Here is a 19,493-nt window from a genome sequence, read left to right on the forward strand (position 1 = left end):
TCTTGTCATCAGAAGCCTGTACAGGGTAATTCTGCTGCTTAAGCCAGTCAAAAATGCCATCAAAGGTGTATCATACAGGCCGAGTTCACTCTTGTCATCAGAAGCAAACACAACTCAACAAAAGCGTTGAAGTCCATTTCCACACATATAAGTCGACAACTTAACCAGTACCGACCGTGATATAGAACAATGTTGGTAGCGCTTGATCTATCTAAAGCCTTTGATACCGTCAATTATGTCACATTATTTGAGAACATCGTGAACAATTTCTTCCGCCCAAATTTGAAACGTTGTATAATCAATTATATTATTTATCTTCATTAGGTGATGAAGTTCCTACCCTTAAAAGTCGTTTACATTGTACCGGATTTGGTTAACCAAGTGGGTTTAATTTTTCAATTCCTTTGAATAATCATACTAAACAACTTAGGTTGGATAAAAGTCCCCACCCGGGAGTGTCAGGAAGTATCTGCATGACCAAGAAAGAGAGAGAGGTCCAACGATATAAAAGGGATCCTTTAGATCAAGTTGCATATAGAGCAAGTCTAAATAGCATTCATACTGATACAGTTGCCGCAAAGCTGCATGATAACAGAGTAAATGCCGTCTTCGGAGTTCAGGAAGTATCTGCATGACCAAGAAAGAGAGAGAGGTCCAACGATATAAAAGGGATCCTTTAGATCAAGTTCCATATAGAGCAGGTCTAAATATCATTCATACTGATACAGTTGCCGCAAAGCTGCATTATAACTGAGTAAATGCCGTCTTCGGAGTTCACCCCCATCCATCGCAAATTAGTTTTTAGCCCAATTATGTTAGGCCATCACACCACACTGCGCTTATTCAACTGTTCTGCCAAACCTACGCAACTTACTCCAGAAGATCTGTAGCTACGGTCTGCGGAAGTAGCTGCATGTCTTATCTATACAACAGACCATGTATCGATCTAGAGCTCCCTATGCGTGCTATCAATGAATAGCTTGTGATTTTTTCTAAATCAAAAGAAGAAGCAATATTTTTATTTCTTTCATTCCATCACTATTCTAAACATAGCTTTTCATACATTTGTTTTCATTCCAATATTTATTGGACACTTCGGTTTTGGAAAAACGTTGTTGAATTTGGTCTGTTGACCAAAATAATACATTACGGGCAGGAATTTTAAATTGAAACTATGAAATGGATCCGACACTGCAACGAGGATCATTTCAACGCATTGTTTTGGATGAAATAGCTCTGGAGGGCTTGGAAGGAGTAACACTAGAATGTAAAGAAAACATTTGACTCATTTAGATATATTGGAATAATTTGTGTCGTGTTTGTTTCCAGCACTATGGGTTTATTTGGGTAAATCGATGAATCTACCCCTGCCGTTGCCTGGAAAGCTAACTGAACAGATATGGTCATTTATTTTACGTGTCCATAATCATTTACAATTCTATGAATTGCCTGTTGAGAGAGAAACAGTTAAACTATTCGATAGATATCAGCTGGTGGATTCCGATTTGGGAGTTCCAATAACACCGGTAGGGCTTTCGTTTATTTTGATGGTTTCCGGTTTTATATGTAATCATATTCTTTGTAGGATATTTGTCCAGCCATTCGTTACAAATGTGTACCCATTAGTGATGGAGAAATTCTCGGATCCTGTGAATTTTATAAGGAAAGAAAATTAATTGCCTATAGTGAGCTAAAAGATCTCAAATGGGAAGATGTACAAGCGAGGTCAGTATTAAAATATCGTACTTATATCAATCTAATATTTTTATAAAATATTTTTTTTTTCATTCAAGATGGGGTAAGAAATTCATAATTGTGGCATCTCAAGAGCTGCGCTATAAAGCAATTACACCGGAAAATGTTCCACGACCCAAGGAACTAACCTCTATACAATACTGCATATGGGAGGCAATTGGACGTGCACGTTTTAATGGTGAGACGACATCGGGAACATGGTCCTTGACACATTTCTGCAAAGACTCAACCATTGTGTTTTATATAAAGTAAGATAATTTGATTTTCGATTTAATTTTGATTAAATTATTTTAATAATTGTTTTTTATTTTCAGAAACAAATTGATACGCCATGGCGTGGTTGTCAATCAGCTATTTAATGAAAAACGTGGTGACCGGCTGAGTGTAACGACATTGCTGACCCTGCCTCGTTTTTACAATACAAATCGTAGCCGTCTTATAAATATGGTCGAGAAGTTGTTCCTGATTCTAAAAGAGAAAGAAGATTACACCATGCCTCTGGTAGATGTGCGTACAATATTTCCATCTTTTGAACGGCAAAAGTCTTTGAAGAAGGCAATGCTAACACATCTATTTCGACAGATCTTTGAGACAAGGGTAAGACCATAATTTACTTTAAATAATTCGATGGAAAATATCGTAGATTAAAAAAGCTTTGACGGGGACATTTCATTTTATAGGAATGTATTGATTGTCTTAGGATTTATTGATAGTCTTTCAGTTTTGAGGCCTATCAGGCTTCCAAAAGTAGATTTATTGAGGATATTTTTTAGGCCAAAAAAGTATATTTAGAGGACATTTTTCCAACAATCGTTAGGCCTACTAACTCGGATTTATGAAACATATTTTAAGAAGACCTAAAAGCGTGGGTATTTAAAACAATTGTGAAAAACAAAAACGTAAATATTTAAAGAACTTTTCAAGGACTCTGTCTGTGTCATACAAATGTGGATTTAAGAAGGAAATTTTCTTCAAATTATTATCAGTTATCCTCGCAAGAATTTTTACCGGCTATTCAGAAAATATTTTTGGTCCCACCGTCGGAAAATTCATCCTCCATGAATAAACATTCGACAAAGACATGAGGTTGATTGACTTAGCGGCAGAAAAAACATGGTAGTTAGCAGCACCAGATTCAAGCATTTCGATATACACAAGGCCACTAGATTGCTCCCGATCAAACAACGAGAAATCAAATCGATCGTGTTGTAATAGACGGAAGGCATTCATTCAGTGTTTTAGACTTTCAATCGATACGATGAGCGAATATCGATTCGGACCATTACCTTGTGACATCCAAGGTTCGCACCCGTAGTAGCAAAGGTGCGCTTTAACACAAAGGTTCGATCTAAGGGAAACTCGACTTCGAAAAGCTGCATACGCAACAGATAGAAGAAGCCTACTCTGCTCAACTTACCCACCTGCTCGACGAAAGCACTCCTTGTGCTGATAATATAGAAGCACAATGGCAAAGAATTGCCCAATGGTCAATGACATTATTAGACCATACCAATGCGGCTTCAGGCCTGGCATATCCACCATTGACTAGATTTTCACTGTGCGCCAGATCCTGGAATAAACCCACGACAAAAAAAAAAAAAACACCGACGCATTCCATCTATTCATCGACAAGTGGGAAAAACTGTGCAAAAGACCGACGCGCCTTGAAATCTTTTTTAAGCTCAGCTTAAAGAAAGAAAGTTCTGTCACAAGCCAGCTAAGTAAGTAAGTCTAAAGGCGTGGATTTTTTAAATTAAATTTTTTTTGAACTATCTAAAGGCGTGACTTTTTATAGAGACTTTCTAAAGAGATATAATTGGAAATTATCAATTTCAGGGACTATCAAGTCTAAACTATTTTTTTTTTCTTGGACTATTAATTCGGTAATAAATTATTTATTAACCCATTTTTCTCTTTTTATTTCATTTCCAAAGTCTGTTCCATATATCGATATTCATCCCAATGCTAAATCCAAAGGTGGACCAACAGGAAGAACCGTCACTATGGTACGTTTACGTTATCCCGAAAAATCCATTGATGACTTATTTGAAAATATGGAAAATGATGATAAAAATAATGAAAATGGTAAGAACTAAATTGTTTTAAAAAAAATGTATACCTTGATCCGAAACGACCATCACTTCAGTCCATTGTATAAGGCTGCTACCAAACGTACCAAGGCATAGGAAGGGACAGAAATACAATACTGGACAATAAAATATAAATAGTTAGACCTTAAATAAAGCTCCTTTAGAACTGATATACGTCTTCTATAGATTTCCTTATTCATCTTAAAACATCTTATCCTTGTAGATGAAGATTTTCACAATGAAAAACATTCTTACGTTGATATGCCTTTGCGTGAAGAATTTTATCAATGTGTGGCAAGATATGGAGCTCGTGGCTGCAGTCAAACTGAAATCTATCGGCATATGGCTATACATCATTTGACCTTAAGGCAAATGGTCAAACAAATGGTTTCCGATGGCCTTGTAAAGTCATATTGTCTCGATGTGGGTCGTCAGAGGGTTAATATGTAAGTTCCGAAAAATATTCCAATAGTTTTAAATTCTAATTCAATTATTTTAAACTCTCACCTCCCCCAGGTTTGTGGCCGTTGAACATTCCGATTCGGTAACGAAAAAAGTCAAAGACTCTATGGATGTGCTGCAAAATTTACAGTGTGACGAGGAACCCAATATCCCACATGATGACGTACAATTCACCGATATACCACAAATAGCGGCCCGAATAAAACCCTATGAATATAAGACGACAACAAATACAGCACGTGAAAATCATAGTCAACGTTTGGTATCACGCAAGGCATTCGCCGTTAAAATGGTAAATGAGAAGTGTATACTACCCGTTCTCGAGCTACGAAAACTTCTGCAGATGCACGAAAAAGAAATGGGCCTTAAAGATGAAATATGCCAAAAATCTATACGCCGAATGTTACACAATATGAGTGAATCGAATATTGTTCGGGTATATGAAATAGTATTGCAATGTGAAGAGCATATACGTATACATCGTTATGTTACTCATCCGAAAATCGATATAGATCATCAAGTTATCCGCCATGAAATATTGAAACTGAAAAATAGTTTCTATTTAATTCTCGAGGAGAGACGTTTGCGTACATTGGCAGCATTACGGCTGCAAAATAAAAAGGTCAAATCAAATCCCAAGAAATGCAAAACTAGTGAGACGAAATTAACGAAAAATGTTTTTGTACCCCTCAAAGTTCACAAACCACCGAAATTTCTCATCTCACGATATTTACATGAATTTCTATTTTACATAGTTGTTGAGCTCAACGAACAGCAGAAACCATTTGAAATTAATAAAGAACTAATGGAACATTGGCAAATAACGGAACCATCGTTACGCATACCCGAATATATGGAACAATTGAAAACCGAGGGTATCAACGTGAAACCATTTACCAAGGATATAAGCTGGCGTACATTTATACAACCACTACCACGCTACTCTGATAAACCTGCTGGTTGGGTTTATTTTGTTGATGCTGTTGATCGTATGCCCTTATCAATATTTAATAAAATTTTCCACATTGACAAAGGGGCCGATGATCGTTTAACGGCTTTCCTAAATCACCCGGTTAAGCAGCATTATCTTATGCGTCAACTACCATCCGATTTACAATATAAAATTGCTCGTGTCCAATTGCAGAGGGTGTATGTTTCGGTACTTAAGCTATTGAATCATATGGGATTGATACAGGTATGTGAATAAGAAATTTAATATGGATCTATTTATCATTTTATTCTTATTGTCAATTCGATTCAAAATCTTTATCGATTATTAATCTTTATAGAGCGTGAAACTCTTTTTACAAACAAGGCAGCTCGATACGACTGTCTATGCCGAAATCCAGGTAAAATTCCATTTGATATTTCGACATAGATCTCTACGGAGAAAGATCACTCCAAGAGCTGCCTCATCTGTTTGCGTAAGTACCCATGCTTCAGATCCATATAACAGCACGGGTAGTATCAGCGTCTTGTAAGGTGTGTGTATGGTCTGGTGGTAGATGGCCTTGTTTCTAAACTGCTTACTTAGACCATAGTAGCATCTGTTGCCAACACTATCATTCTACGAATTTGAAAACTGATGTCATTAGTTTTATTTATGGCGCTACCAAGGTCTATAACATCTTTTAATAACTTCGAGGCTGTTATTTCTCAAGTTTAGCAGGGGTCCCAAGTCTACTGGATTGCTATTCTGACCTTATCTTGGCTAGGTGGTATGCAATCTATACCGTCATTTTTTTTTTTGGTTTGGTTCTGGGGTATTTTCACCGCCACTATTTGATACCAAAATGTTCCTTCCAGATTCTCAATACGCTGTCTGTATCAGTCTCCAGATTTCCATCTTCATCTCTACAAGATCACGTGCCTACACCAAAGCCTTCGGTTTGGTGTTTTATTCGTTGGTAAATATTTCGGACTTCATTCTGACTCGTGTACATCTCGATTTGTTCACGCTCACATTTTTCTTGTTCTTTCTTCTTTTTCTGAAAATACGCTTGTCCTCTCTTTCCTTTTCTCCCAATAATTCTCCATCGCATTGCGTGTTGCTACTCTCTGAAGTTTTGCCCTACTCCACTCACGACACTCCGGAATGTTCCATGGATTTCTTAATTGTGATTTTTGGTACCCAAGTGTTGCTTTAGCTGCAATTTGTAAGGAGTGGGCACTTCCTTGCCATTGTACTTCTATATTATTATCGGGACAAGGAGTGCTTTGGACAAGCAGGTGGGAGGAGTATGCTTCTGCTATCTGTTGTGTTTGCAGCTTTTCGACATCGAGTTTTGGTGTTGTGTTAGATCGCATCTCTGTTGCTACATTCAGACAAGTGCGATCCTTGGCTGCTACAAGGTAGTGGCCCGAATCGATATTCGCTCCTCGGATCGATCGAACGTTTAAAACGCTGGATGAATGTCTACCGTCTATCTCAACATAATCGATTTGATTTCTCGTTGTTTGATCGGTAGAAATCCAAATGGCCTTGTGTATTCGACTGTTTTTGCTGCGGCGAAGTCAATCAACCTCATGCCGTTCTCGCATGTTTCTCCATGGAGGGTGTTCTGACGGTGGGGCCAAAGATATTTTCCTCTCCGATTTTGCCTTAAAATCTTCTAGTAGAATTTTAATGTCATGAGCAGGGCAGTATTTGGTCTGCTCTTCTTTGTCTTCCGTCGGAGCATGGGCACAAATAAGACTGGTGTAGAAAAACTTCGCTTGTATACGGATTATGACAATTCGTTGATCGACTGGAGTGAATCTGGAGACGATGTCTTTGTTAACCATAAATCCGTGTTTTTGCGCTAGACTAAGAACTTTCCGAACTGCCCTCGTATAATACAGTTCGTAATCATCTGATTTACATACGTCAGTCCATTTCATCGGTTTTCCTGTAAGGCAATAATATCAGCTTTGTATTTCTTGAGTACATCCGCCAAAGCGAAAACGCCGCCTGTTATGTACAATGTGCGTGCAGAAATAATTTCCTTCAAAAATTATATTTATACGATATCCCCGATGTTTTTACTCCCTAAATAGGAGATTTTACAATGTTCCCTTTTCCGGAACTTAACACATTTTCTTATTTCTTCAAATTTTTCTTATCCTCCTAGGTTGGTGAACGACTCAATGCCAAAGATCCCTTGGTTATGTGGATATTTCTGAATAGAAAAGCTCGTGTATTGGATACGACAAATACAGAGCCGTCATACAATCGCATCAATGCCGATCGAGAATATACACCCATAACATTTGATCTGCGTAGCTTCGATGATATCCACCATTATTGGACAACATTGCAGCGAATTTGTGTCTATACCAAACTTGGTTTTCGCAGTAGAAATCCCGGCAAATCGGAACGCATTAAAGAACTTAGCTTTCTAAATCCCGTTGATTATGATGAGGCACCGCAGCATGATGTTGGCTATCAGCCTGGTGATGGATTGGGTGCTGCCGGTTTATCTACACAATTATTTGCCCACACCTTCCGCAATTGGTCATGGTCGGTGCAGAGTAATAAGAAAATAAATGTTCGCAATTTGCGTACAGGACGTACCGCTGGAACGGGTATTGTCCGAAGTTCGACGAAAATTTTGCGCGTTAAGAGTAATAAAGTGAGGCAACAAATTGCCACAATAAAGCGAGCGAAGGCACAAAGTTCGACCTCCAGCTCGACAGGAAAGAATGAGAAAAATTTAAAGAAAACTGCACCAAGAGATGCCATAGATCGGGATGCATTGAAAAATATGCGTACTCTAAGGGTATCGTGGAGCAAGGCAGAGGATGAGGTACTGATGATAGCTAAAACAGCTGCGGTGTATGTTTCAGCTCCCATTCCCTCATTGGGTTTACTGGCAATGGGAAAAGTTTGTCGTGATATAATACGTCACAGTTTAGGTATCTACAATAAGACCACACAGGCTTGCTGTAGGAGAATGCAGGTGAGTTTTGAAATAGATTTAACATTCAATTTATATATATGAAATATTCCTATTCCTTCCAGTTTATCATAAGACAAAAGCGCCACATTCCCCAAGTCCCCTCATGGTTACACATTCTGCAAACCGACGAAGTTATACAAAAGAAATATGGCGAAATGTTTTTACAAAAATTGAAGAAAACCTATCCAGTGCGTAGTGAATTTATTGACGCGTTGCTGATACACTTCACTCTGATTATGTGTTATCTATATAAACTGGTTAATAACACGAATGACCCAGCAGGCAAGTCACGATTTTTCCTACCCGATACCATACAAGAATTCCACAAACGTTATCTTGAGCGAATGCCAGCTCAGACAGATGAAGATGTCATACTCTATAGAAATCCCGATGATATCGACGATCTGCAAGTTATGATTGTTATGAATGTATTGCATTCTTCGTTGTGTGCCTATCGCGATAAAACCCTATATAATCTGCAAGCTTTTGAAATCTATAAGAACTTTTCGGAAGAAATATTGAAAACCGCATTTTGTAAGGCACGCACGGAGTCTTTGGCTGTGGCCATAAAACGTCAAAATATTAGTATGTTCTCGAACCCCATTGGTGGTCCGGCATATGTTCTATCCTCAAAATATCGTTTGAAATTGTTATTTTTGCGTATACCCTATGGGGTTTATGATGCCACCTATGAATATTATGAAAAGGCTTTGGAATGTTTCTTCAGGACGTCACCGGTTAGTAGCGGAAGTTCAAAGGATCATTTGGAATTGAAATCGCCGACGTTGGGTCAATTCTTTGTAATCGGAGAAGGTTTATCACGACAATTATGGTCTATTGAAATTAAATTGCCTGTGAATATATTAACCGTCGATGCCGAACAAAATCAAACGGTAAATCCAGCAGATCGTATTTTAGATCACTATCAGAGCATATTTGATAATGCGCCACAGCAGGAATACACCAAGGCCATGGAAACGGAAATTCCAGGAAAGCAAGTAAGTGGAAATTTGATGAGATATTTAATATTTTTTAAAAATATTTTTTTTTTGAAGGCCTACCATAGCCGTGGATTTTTTTTAAATATTTTTTAAATTTCTGGATTTTTTAAAAATATTTTTTTGAAGATCTACCATTTTTTTATTTTTTAACATTTTTTCAATAATTTTTTTGCTCACCTCACCTTCTCTGTATTTAGATACTAATTACACTATTTCTTACGTTTCAGATCCGCGTTAAATTCCATCCGGCCAATTTAAGTTATAAAATCAACTATACACCCTTCGATTTGATTTCAAAACTTCCCTCGAGATATTTACATTTCTTTTGTGCCTTAGACTATATGGATCAAGAGATTGAAATTAATTTCAGTAAATTACAACGCGAAGATGAGGATGGTCAAATAGTCACAGAGTGCCCTTTTAAATGCATCTTTAAATCAGCAGATTATCTTGCCGAAATTAATCGTATTGTACGTGAAAAGAAATCAGTATTGAATTCCCTCACCGAAATGGCACCACAAAAATTATTAAATTTAGCCACAAGTGGCCTTTCGATGAAAGTGTATACATCGAATTTATTAACCTTAATACGAATGCTCGAATCATTTTGGTATGAAAAGGAGTTGCAGTATGAACGTAAAGATTTGGGCAAACAAGTTAGTGTTTTGAAATCGACCAATACAATCGATTGGAGTGAGCTGTGTAATGAAATTTTACAATTTAACGTGAATTTGGACGATGATTACGATAAGACAGATGAATATGAACCGACGCTGAATAAGGATGAACGGGTGATTCGAGCTCAAGATGTATTTGTGGTCAATTTACCGACAATACAAATAAAGGCCAACAAGGCAATAACCGAAAGCTTGGATACAATTGTTTATAATGGTGACTTGATGGTGCCAAAGAAAATGATTTTCACCGAACAACAGAGGGAGGCGATATTGAAGAAAATTTTAGAGTAAGTATAGGTTGGATTTTTGGAAATTATTTTCTATTCATATATATTTTTGTTTTACAGCGAGGCCTATTTTAAATACAATGACAAGACTCTTGAAAGCCTTAAAGCTAGAATGATTGAATGCAATTTTTCGGAAATGGAACAAAAACATTTGGAAGAAATTCATAACTATATTGAAAAACACAAGCTGGGTGTATCCATACTGGATTTACAGGTAAAATGTGTGACATACACCTTCTATAAATGCACAGAAATTTAATTTTAACTCGAAATTTCAATAAAAATCCTATTTTTTTTAAGTTATAAAGATCGGTACTACACAAGTCATGACTTTAGTGCATATATTCAATTTTGTCATTGAATATAAATTTTATTAAAATACATATGTTTTCATTTTTTTCCCCAAATTACAGAAAGAATTCCCTTACGAACAATTTCTGCTAAAGGCTCTCAATTTCTTAACCTCCGAGTTTTTGATAAAACGTGTGGGTGTTGCAAATTTTATGTATGTTCACAAAAACTATGTACGATCATGGGTGGTACATACATTCAATTTGAAGCGCTTGGATAGAGAAAATTTGGGTACTTCAACGGCGGCTCTTAAGAGAACATATGAACAAATGAATGCGGGAGACCAGGAAGATGGTGATACAATACAAGAATCTGCTAAAAGAAAAGCTATAGATAATAACACAGATGAAGACACTAATGGAAGTAATGAAATCCAAAATGAAGAAACGAAGACCAGTAAACGAATTTCCAAGCCCGTCAATCGTTATAATCCAACAAAAGTCGAATCAAATATGAGTATAAATAACACTAAAGAAAGGTAAGTGGAAATAAGTCTTATTAAAAGGATTTTTGTTTGATTTCGAAACGGTTTAGGATTTTTTTGATACAAATACGACAATTATTTTTAAAAAAGTAGAATTTTTTCCGTTGCATATATAATTTACCGTTCTCAGGTTTGAAAAAATTAGACATCAAATATCTTGGCAATCCAATATGTTCCATAAGCCAAGCTTAACAAAGATTTCCCGGCGCCTTGGTCCTTTGCGCAGCTCTTCCAATTTGAAAAACCACGTTTCGAAATGTTCTCTTCCACTTGATCTTTCCATCTAATTCGTGCCCTTCCCTTCTGCGTGAACCATTCCGTTTTTATATGCCTTTTGTGCTGGGGTATCCTCATCCATTCTCACAACATGACCCATATATCGCTTCAGATCGATACGTCTGACTATGTGGATGTCCGAGAATAGATGGTACAAATCATAGTTCATTCGACGGCGATATTCACCGTCGACGCAGATAAAAATTGATGCCATTGGTTTTATTTATGGCGGTACCAAGGTATATATAATCTATGACTACCTCGAAACTGTAGTTCTCAAGTTCCAGAGTTGGTCTGACTCTACTGAACGTCTACTGCGCGCTGATACCATCAGATTGGTCTTCTCACCATTTACTGCCAGACCCACTGCGACAGATTCCTTCTCAAATTGTTCATCTAGGTTTCCAGTCTTCAGGCATCCCACACCCAAATAAATCCGTGTGCGACAGGCCTGTTTTATGCAAAAACACCCTGTCTTTACCACTGTCCGTTCAGCTAGTCTTCCGGGAAGATAGTGCCAACTATTCCCATCCACCAGATCAGAAGGCCTGAGCCAATCATCTTCATCCAAACGGCATGCCACGCTTAAGCTTATATTTGATTGCTCTACATCTCACCTCCAGATCAAGCGGCACGGCGAAACAGTGTGACAAACTGGCAAACATGCTAACATGACGACCTGCTGGCACGAAAGAAGCTTCCTCTGCCGTAAGAAAAATGAGGCAGTTTTGTACCATATGTTGCAAGGCAACAAACAACCCTCCATATATGGCACACACAGCACGCCTACTCAAGCCCCAAGCAGCCCACAAAAAAAAACGCTTGATGGTTCCTACGACCGTTGTCAGCTTCTTATTGTACTGATCAAAGTGAACAAGGAAATTCAACCTCTCGGTCAGCGTTATTCCGAGATACTTAACTGTACTCGAATACCGTATGCCATGTTCACCAGCTTGAATGAAGGAGGACGGCTGTGTGACAACCTACCTTTCAGCAGCATCAGCACCGTTTTCTCTGTTGCAAGGCGACTATCTCATTCAATCACGCTAACCCATAAAAGGAAGAAATATGCTTGAAATGTGACCCGCTCAGGCTATCTTGCACATGCCGCCACGCGTCCCCGGTACATCTACCCTAGGTAAAACCGAACTGATACAAGAACGTTCATTCGCTGTAACATTCCCTAAGTCGTGCCATCATAACGGACTCGATATATTCCGGCATGACCTTCCAAATGGCTTTAACCATCCTTCCAGTCATACCATCCATACCTGGCGATTTTCTACTTCTAACCCGGCAGACACTGTTCACAATTACTATACGATCTAGACCAGGAGGTTCCCTCATTTCATCAACAACTAAAGGATATGATGGTGTCTCCAAATCCAGAAAAAAATGTTCCCAAAGGTGGTTGTCGTAGAACTGCTACGCAACCCCTGTAGGCCGTCTCGTCTCTTAGAACCACCACACACGGTATCCTATACCCCCTGGATCACTTCCATTGTCCCCTACAAAATTGCTCGAATTGTCTTCTTTGCTCCTAGGCAGCTTGTCTTTGTACGTTCTAAGATCAGTAAGGAATTTGGATTTACGCTGAAAAAATATTAACAGCAACAATTGAAGCTATCGAAGTTCATGTACCCGTTAATTTAAATGACTTCTTAAACTTTTTTATACACATTGAAATTTCTTTTCGTTTATTTTCAGGGAGGTCATTGTTATGAAACCCGTTCCCTGGATACGTTTAAATGGCTCAATAAATCGTCGAGTTTTAGATCGATGGATGGGTTCCATACTCTGCGAATGTATTGCACGCAATGGCTGTAGTGTTATGGATATATGTATACGATTCTCACATATGTTTCCCACAGATATTATGTTTCTATTGGAGATATTAAGTGATATAGGATGTTTAAACTTGAAACAAATTCAGCAGCAAGAGGTCGATATTTTCTCAACATATGAGAAAATAAAAGAATGTACGTAACACATATTTCAAATACAAATATTTTATAAGAAAAATAAATTGGAAAAATACCTTTTCTTTTGCGATTTCTTTACAGCTCCTGTTCCATTTGTTTTTGATCCCGAGACTACGTATATTTATACGCATGGTGATGCCTGTTTGCGTTATTCATTGTTCATTGGCAAGAAGAAATATTCAGTTGAGTTTATATAGAAATAATTTGCGTATAATTTGAATAGATTGTATTGTTGTATAATAGAATAAAATTTCATGCACTTCATATGGGGTGTTGAAATAAAATCACTTAACACATTTCGTTATTATTATTTTTTTGTTGTTGTTTTTCTTTCTCTGAAAAAATATATATGTATGTATTTCATGTTTTGGGTGTCTGTTTTTATATTCAGTGGAAAATATACAATATTACCTTTATTTGTTCTTCTTAAAAATTAAAAAAATAGCTAGCATTCAAAAATGTGGAATGCTTTTAGTTAAACGTTTTTATGATGGGGGGAGGGATTGTTGTGCCCCCGCTTAACACATATTTTGTAACAAATTCAATATATATGCACCAATATCTTCATCTTGATTAGTCCATGTAATCAACAATGTCTTGTGCTTGGAATCTTTTTCATCTTCTTCGATTTTAATTTCTACAGTCTCCACAACAATTGTACAATTTTCTTGCATTGCCACCGTCCAACCAGTTAGCTTTTCCTGCAGCAATGCCAATAATTTTTCACCTGTTCGTATTTTTGGTCCAGGATCATCCATTTTGACTTTGGACGTGAAACGCATTACATGTCGATTTATACCGATCTCTTTCAAAGCTTCTGTGAGATTTTGTAACATTATTCGGTTATCTTTCATAACCAGAACACCGTGAATCAGACGTCTACGTTTGGGATCGGGAGGTTGAGCATTATAGATACGTGTTTCAGCTTTAAGCAATGACACCGATGCATCTACGGGTATTTTAACAGGGGTTGATATGACGGACGTCTCACCATTAGCCGGCATATATGTTTCAATGTTAAATTCTTCACGAATTTTATTACGCAAAAATGCCATTTTTTCGGCCTCACCATGAACGAGCATTACATTTTTTGGTTCACAATTTTGTATGAGCTGCATTATACCTAAAGTATATGAAAATATATTATTTATATTGACTAACTTTCCCCTGCTTTATACACACCTTTGGCATCAGCATGAGCTGAAAAACTCATATATTCCACCGACATTTTTACATCGACCACTTGACGATTTTCAAACTCCACTTTCTTGGCACCACTTAAAATCTTATTGCCCACTGTACCCTGGACACAATAGCCCGGCATAATAACCATATTATTTTCATTGGGTGCCCATTTCTTAAATATTTGCAACGACAAACCAGCATGTAACATGCCGGGTGTTGCAAACACCACCATTGCTCCGGGATTATCAATATACGTTTTATCGAACGGTTTAATGTGTTTAAAATCAAACATATTGCGATGTACAAATGTTTTCCTGATCTTTTGATTTGTCCATGTAATAAACATTTTATAGTAGGTATTTGCCTTTTCGGTTAAACCCAATGCAAAATATATGGGATATTTCAAATTCATACGTTCCCAATAGGTTTCCAGTAGTATACATAATTCCTGGGCACGACCCAATGCAAAGACGGGTATCAACACCTTACCACCTTTCGATACACATTCGTGGACTTTTTTCAAAAAATCCCGTTCACGACAACGTTTCGAATCTCTTATGGTGGTGGCATATGTACTCTCCGATATCAACAAATCGGGACGACATTTATCAATCCAAGCAGCACCCAAATGCCGATCAGGTGTCATATTATAATCGCCGGTATAAACAACCGATTGAGAACCAACACGTATCCAAAACATTGCCGCTCCCAAGACATGACCAGCATAATATGCCTTTATTTCCAATTCACTGTCGACCATTACACTTTGATGTAAGGTGACAGCTGTCACCTTTTTCATGCAATCCTTAATCATTTGTGTCGTAAAGAAATTCGATTCACCTTTACGTTCAACAGCAACTTTACGCATATCCTCGAGAAGTATAGGAGCTATGGCTTTGGTGGGATGTGTCATATAAATTGGACCAGAATAGCCTACCATTTCCGACATATATGGTAAGGCTCCACAGTGATCTGTAAAAGAAACATGGATAATAGAAGCCTTAATTACGTGCACATTTTTATTGCTGCAGCTAAATTGTCCCATTTAAATAGATGTTGAAAATAATTTTTCAACATATATTTTCCATAGCCTCTACGTAGAGGACTTTATTTATCTTCTGGAGCATGTCCAGCAACATTATAACTTAGTATGGGCCCAATACCATTGGTTTTGGTTGCAGTAACGCTTTTCGAGGGGATGCTAGACTTATTGGAAAGGAGACAATTGCCAGGAGAATCAATCGATGCATTTTTCCGTGATATCAATTTAATGAGGTCGAAATTGGAAACATCAGTTTCTGAATTTGAGATGATCTCATTAGTTAAGTTAAATTTAGGAAATAATCTATCCAGTATAGTTTACTCCAATCTTCCGATTGAGAGATCTGTGAAACAAACCATTGGCTATTTCACTGGCAAGATACGCATGTTCTACTGCGAGGTAGTCGGTTACAAATGGTCGAGAGAACCTGCTTGCAGAATCTCAAAAGCTATCTGGCCTGAATTCTCTCGCCGAAGAACTTTGTCGCTGCTGTCACATAATAAGAGAGAGAGATAGATATATCAAAATCATTGTGGGGATCATAACAGGTCACTGCAAGATTAGATCTCTCATTTCGAAATGGGACTCCGGCGGAGAGGATTACTGTTGTCTATGTGAGTACGAAGAAGGGCTAGAAACAATTGAACATATCTTCTGTAAATGTCCATCGCTGATTGGCATAAGACATAAACAGTTTGGAAGATATATAATCTAGCCTTCTTCTCTAAAATAGACCCCAACCAGATCCTAGGCTTTGTCAAAAATCTGGCATGGCTAAAATAACCATCTTTCCGGGAAGACTAAAATAGAATGTGTGCATCTATCTGTTAATAATAGTCGATGATATCGAACATCACCTTGGTCCATTTACCATAAGTTGACTCACTTCTATATGCCTTTTGACTGGGGAAATCCTCATCCATTCTCACAACATGATCTAGCCAACGTAGTCGCTGCAGCTCGATTCGTCTGCCAATGCAGATGTCGGAGAATAGATGGTATAGCTCATGGTTCATAGAACTTTTGGAGAATTTTTCCCTCAAACACTTCAAGAGATGTCTCATCTGCTTGCGTAAGTACCCATGCCTCAGATCCATATAACAGCACGGGTAGTATCAGCGTCTTGTAAAGTGTGAGTTTGGTCTGGCGAGAGGTGGCATTGTTTCTAAACTGTTTACTTAGACCACAGTAGCATCCATTGGCCAACACTATCCCATTCCGAATTTCCAAACTTATATCATTAGTTGTATTATTGGCAGTACCGAGGTATATTAAATCATTGATTACGTCGAAGCTGTAGATTTCAAGTTCCGAGTCTACTGGACAGCATGATCTTCTCGCCATTTATTGCCAGACTCCTTCTCAATTTGTTCAAAGGTTGCTGTCACCGCTCGCAATGTTCGACCCATTACGTCGATGTCATCGGCGTAGGCGAGTAACATGTGTTGTTTGATGTGCAGACTGTCATTTCTGTTCACCTTTGCCACGCTTATGACCTTTTTCAGCAGGATGTTAAACAGGTCACACGACAAACTGTCACCTTGTCTGAATCCTCGTTCGGTACTGAAGGGCTCCGAGATGTTCTTTCCGACTTTAACTTTATCGTGTGACAGTTAGAGTTATCCTGCACAGCCTATTAATTTTGCAGGAATGTCGAACGCAGATATGTCTTTAAATACCTCTGAATGGATAGGGCTGTCAAATGCGGCTTTATAGTCGACGAATAGGTAGAATTTGTTGGTATGTTTTTCCTGGGTCTTTTTAAGGATTTAGCGCAGAGTGAAGATCTAGTCAATGGTGGATTTGCCAGGCCCAATATTATCAGCACTTTATATGCGATCGGAAGGAGTCTTATTCCTCTATAGTTGGCACATATCGTCTGGTCTACTTTTTTGTACGGGACAAATTATTCTGAGGTTCCAATGCATTCCTCTAACCAAATTGTACTAATGAGCTGATGCATTCTCCTGAATAGCATCTGACCACCGGTCTTGAATAGTTCGAGTGATAGGCCACCGGCAACTGCTGCTTTATTACTCTTCAGCCGATTGATTGATATTCTGACTTCATCTAGGCTAGGTGGTATACACTCTATATCGTCATCTCTTATTGGTTCTGGGTATCTTCTTCACCGCCACTAATTGATACTAGAAGTTTTTCCAAATTCTCCTGTCTGTATCTGTCACCAGATTTTCTTATTCATCTCTACATGAAGTTTGTGCCATAATATAGATCCCAGTACCAAAGTCTTGGAAAATAGGATGGTTACTTGGAACTGTCGGATGGTACAGGCGAATCATTTAATATTTCGCCTACATCGCAGCAGCCCTAACCAGATGTTCTCAATTACTCTTAAAGCCATGGAATTCTTTACAACACTGAAACATGTCCTCACTTTATAAACTGTACTTCACATCGGAATATGTCGTCGGAGCAAAAAAAATGAAGATGGGGAGGGAAATCCCATCGCGTTTTAATAACAAAAACTAAATTCGTATCAAAGGAACTATTCTGTAACAGAGAAGGAGGTCTTAGCAGTAGTTCTGATAATGAAACGATTTCGCCCGAAAGTTTTTGTTCATTCGTTCCTGTATGTGGTCTTTCCATTTCAGTTTCCTATCGGTGATACCTGTCAAATATTAAACTTTATTTTAAATGGCTACCACTTTGTCTTGGAAGATCAAATAAAAAATAAGTTCAAATAAATCTGCACAATTGTAATTGTGCAGTTGCTAAACTGTCTCCTGGGTGGAATTTTTTTTGGGCTTTACATTTTTGCAATCTGTTCTTCATCCGCTTCAGAAAGATTTTTGTAGCGAATTTTATTTTTTAATTTATTTTCCCTTTTTTTAAATAAATTTGTATAAATAAACAATGATTGCATGGGACAAATTAAATATATATCATAAGTCTAGTACAAATTATAATATTTATTATTTTTCATGTTTTTTTATATATATATATATCTCAGGAAATATGTATGAATGATGCACGAACTGGTCCAAAACTTGAATTGTTCCCTCCAATATATAAGAATTTAAAATTTCAATGTATTGTTGTCAGTCTGTATGATATATAATTAACTTGAAATTCTAATAATATAAACATATAATGCATTCATCGCTTCCTCCATGAATGTCTATTAAAGTCGTGTAATCGGTTATCAGTGTTCCCATTGTGTAAACATACATTTCACAAAGATGCTACAGAGCTTGTGTTGTGTGAAACATGATATGAACAAACAGATATTGCTCAATAGGCTTATTCGGGCATACCAAAGATTCATTTTTTTTTTAATTCGAGACAACTGCAAAAATACAACAGGCAAACATTCAAATGCATTTAGGTAAAATTTAAGTTTATTTAGAAAATTAGGACCTTCTTATAACAATAAAAATGTATCCTCTGCACTGCGTCTAATAGACAAACAATAGACATTCTCAATTCGAGGAATTATAATACGCATTTGTTTTCAAGACCAACTTACCCAAATGAAAGTGAGATATTATAACACAATCAATGTGACTGGTTATGGGCCCGTCCGGCACAATGTATGAGAAATCTGGAAAGCGTCTTTCATCATTATAGCCCATATGCATGCCACAGTCCAACATGATGTTTTTGCCACCCATCGACAACAGCAAACAACTACGACCAACATCCTGGCCAGCTCCCAGCGGAGTCACTTTAATATCGGGCATATTTCAAAAACAGAAACAAATGCCGCCGCACATATACGAAAATTGGTTTGCCTATTTTTTTTTTTTGTATTTTTATCAGGAAATGTGTTGAGAGTTCTAAAGTGTAAAATAAACAAAATTAAACAAGCTTGACAGACAGCTGATTATGTTGTGTGTGTGCTTGACAGCCGGCCCTGTAACAGGTTTTGCAGTGAACAGCTGATTGGTTGGTTACTGAATGCAAAAACTAATTGGATTATTTTAAAGGCGGGTGGACACATGT

At 37.6% G+C, this 19,493-nt stretch overlaps 2 protein-coding genes across 2 annotated transcripts; one reads left to right on the forward strand and one right to left on the reverse strand.

The window, feature by feature from the left end:
- The first annotated feature begins 1,179 nt into the window (after nt 1–1,179).
- LOC133322357 (general transcription factor 3C polypeptide 1) lies at nt 1,180–13,500 on the forward strand. The gene is made up of 15 exons (XM_061531357.1): nt 1,180–1,267; nt 1,330–1,526; nt 1,586–1,725; nt 1,794–2,003; nt 2,070–2,352; nt 3,690–3,827; nt 4,032–4,291; nt 4,362–5,502; nt 7,418–8,245; nt 8,308–9,243; nt 9,474–10,210; nt 10,271–10,424; nt 10,624–11,039; nt 13,029–13,300; nt 13,385–13,500. Exons 1-15 carry the CDS (start codon nt 1,180–1,182, stop codon nt 13,498–13,500), a joined length of 5,916 nt encoding a protein of 1,971 aa, XP_061387341.1.
- Nucleotides 13,501–13,821: 321 nt separating this feature from the next.
- LOC133322363 (integrator complex subunit 11) lies at nt 13,822–19,235 on the reverse strand. The gene is made up of 3 exons (XM_061531363.1): nt 19,018–19,235; nt 14,486–15,460; nt 13,822–14,426 (listed from the first exon to the last, which is right to left on the reverse strand). Exons 1-3 carry the CDS (start codon nt 19,229–19,231, stop codon nt 13,822–13,824), a joined length of 1,794 nt encoding a protein of 597 aa, XP_061387347.1. The 5' UTR covers nt 19,232–19,235.
- Between the last annotated feature and the right edge of the window lie 258 nt (nt 19,236–19,493).

The sequence above is a fragment of the Musca vetustissima genome, unplaced genomic scaffold (assembly GCF_032173495.1).
Source record: "Musca vetustissima isolate MV318-11 ecotype Yass unplaced genomic scaffold, APGP_CSIRO_Mvet_v1 utg7184, whole genome shotgun sequence".
In the NCBI taxonomy this organism is placed as follows: domain Eukaryota; kingdom Metazoa; phylum Arthropoda; class Insecta; order Diptera; family Muscidae; genus Musca; species Musca vetustissima.

Coding starts and splice junctions, on each gene's coding strand:
- LOC133322357 (XM_061531357.1), top strand. CDS start 1,180: ATGGATCCGACACTGCAACGAGGATCATTTCAACGCATTGTTTTGGAT. Junction 3,828..4,031: donor ATATGGAAAATGATGATAAA/AATAATGAAAAT, acceptor CGTCTTCTATAG/ATTTCCTTATTCATCTTAAA. Junction 10,211..10,270: donor ATATTGAAGAAAATTTTAGA/GTAAGTATAGGT, acceptor TTTGTTTTACAG/CGAGGCCTATTTTAAATACA.
- LOC133322363 (XM_061531363.1), bottom strand. CDS start 19,231: ATGCCCGATATTAAAGTGACTCCGCTGGGAGCTGGCCAGGATGTTGGT. Junction 15,461..19,017: donor AATATCTCACTTTCATTTGG/GTAAGTTGGTCT, acceptor TTTCTTTTACAG/ATCACTGTGGAGCCTTACCA. Junction 14,427..14,485: donor AGCTCATGCTGATGCCAAAG/GTGTGTATAAAG, acceptor CATATACTTTAG/GTATAATGCAGCTCATACAA.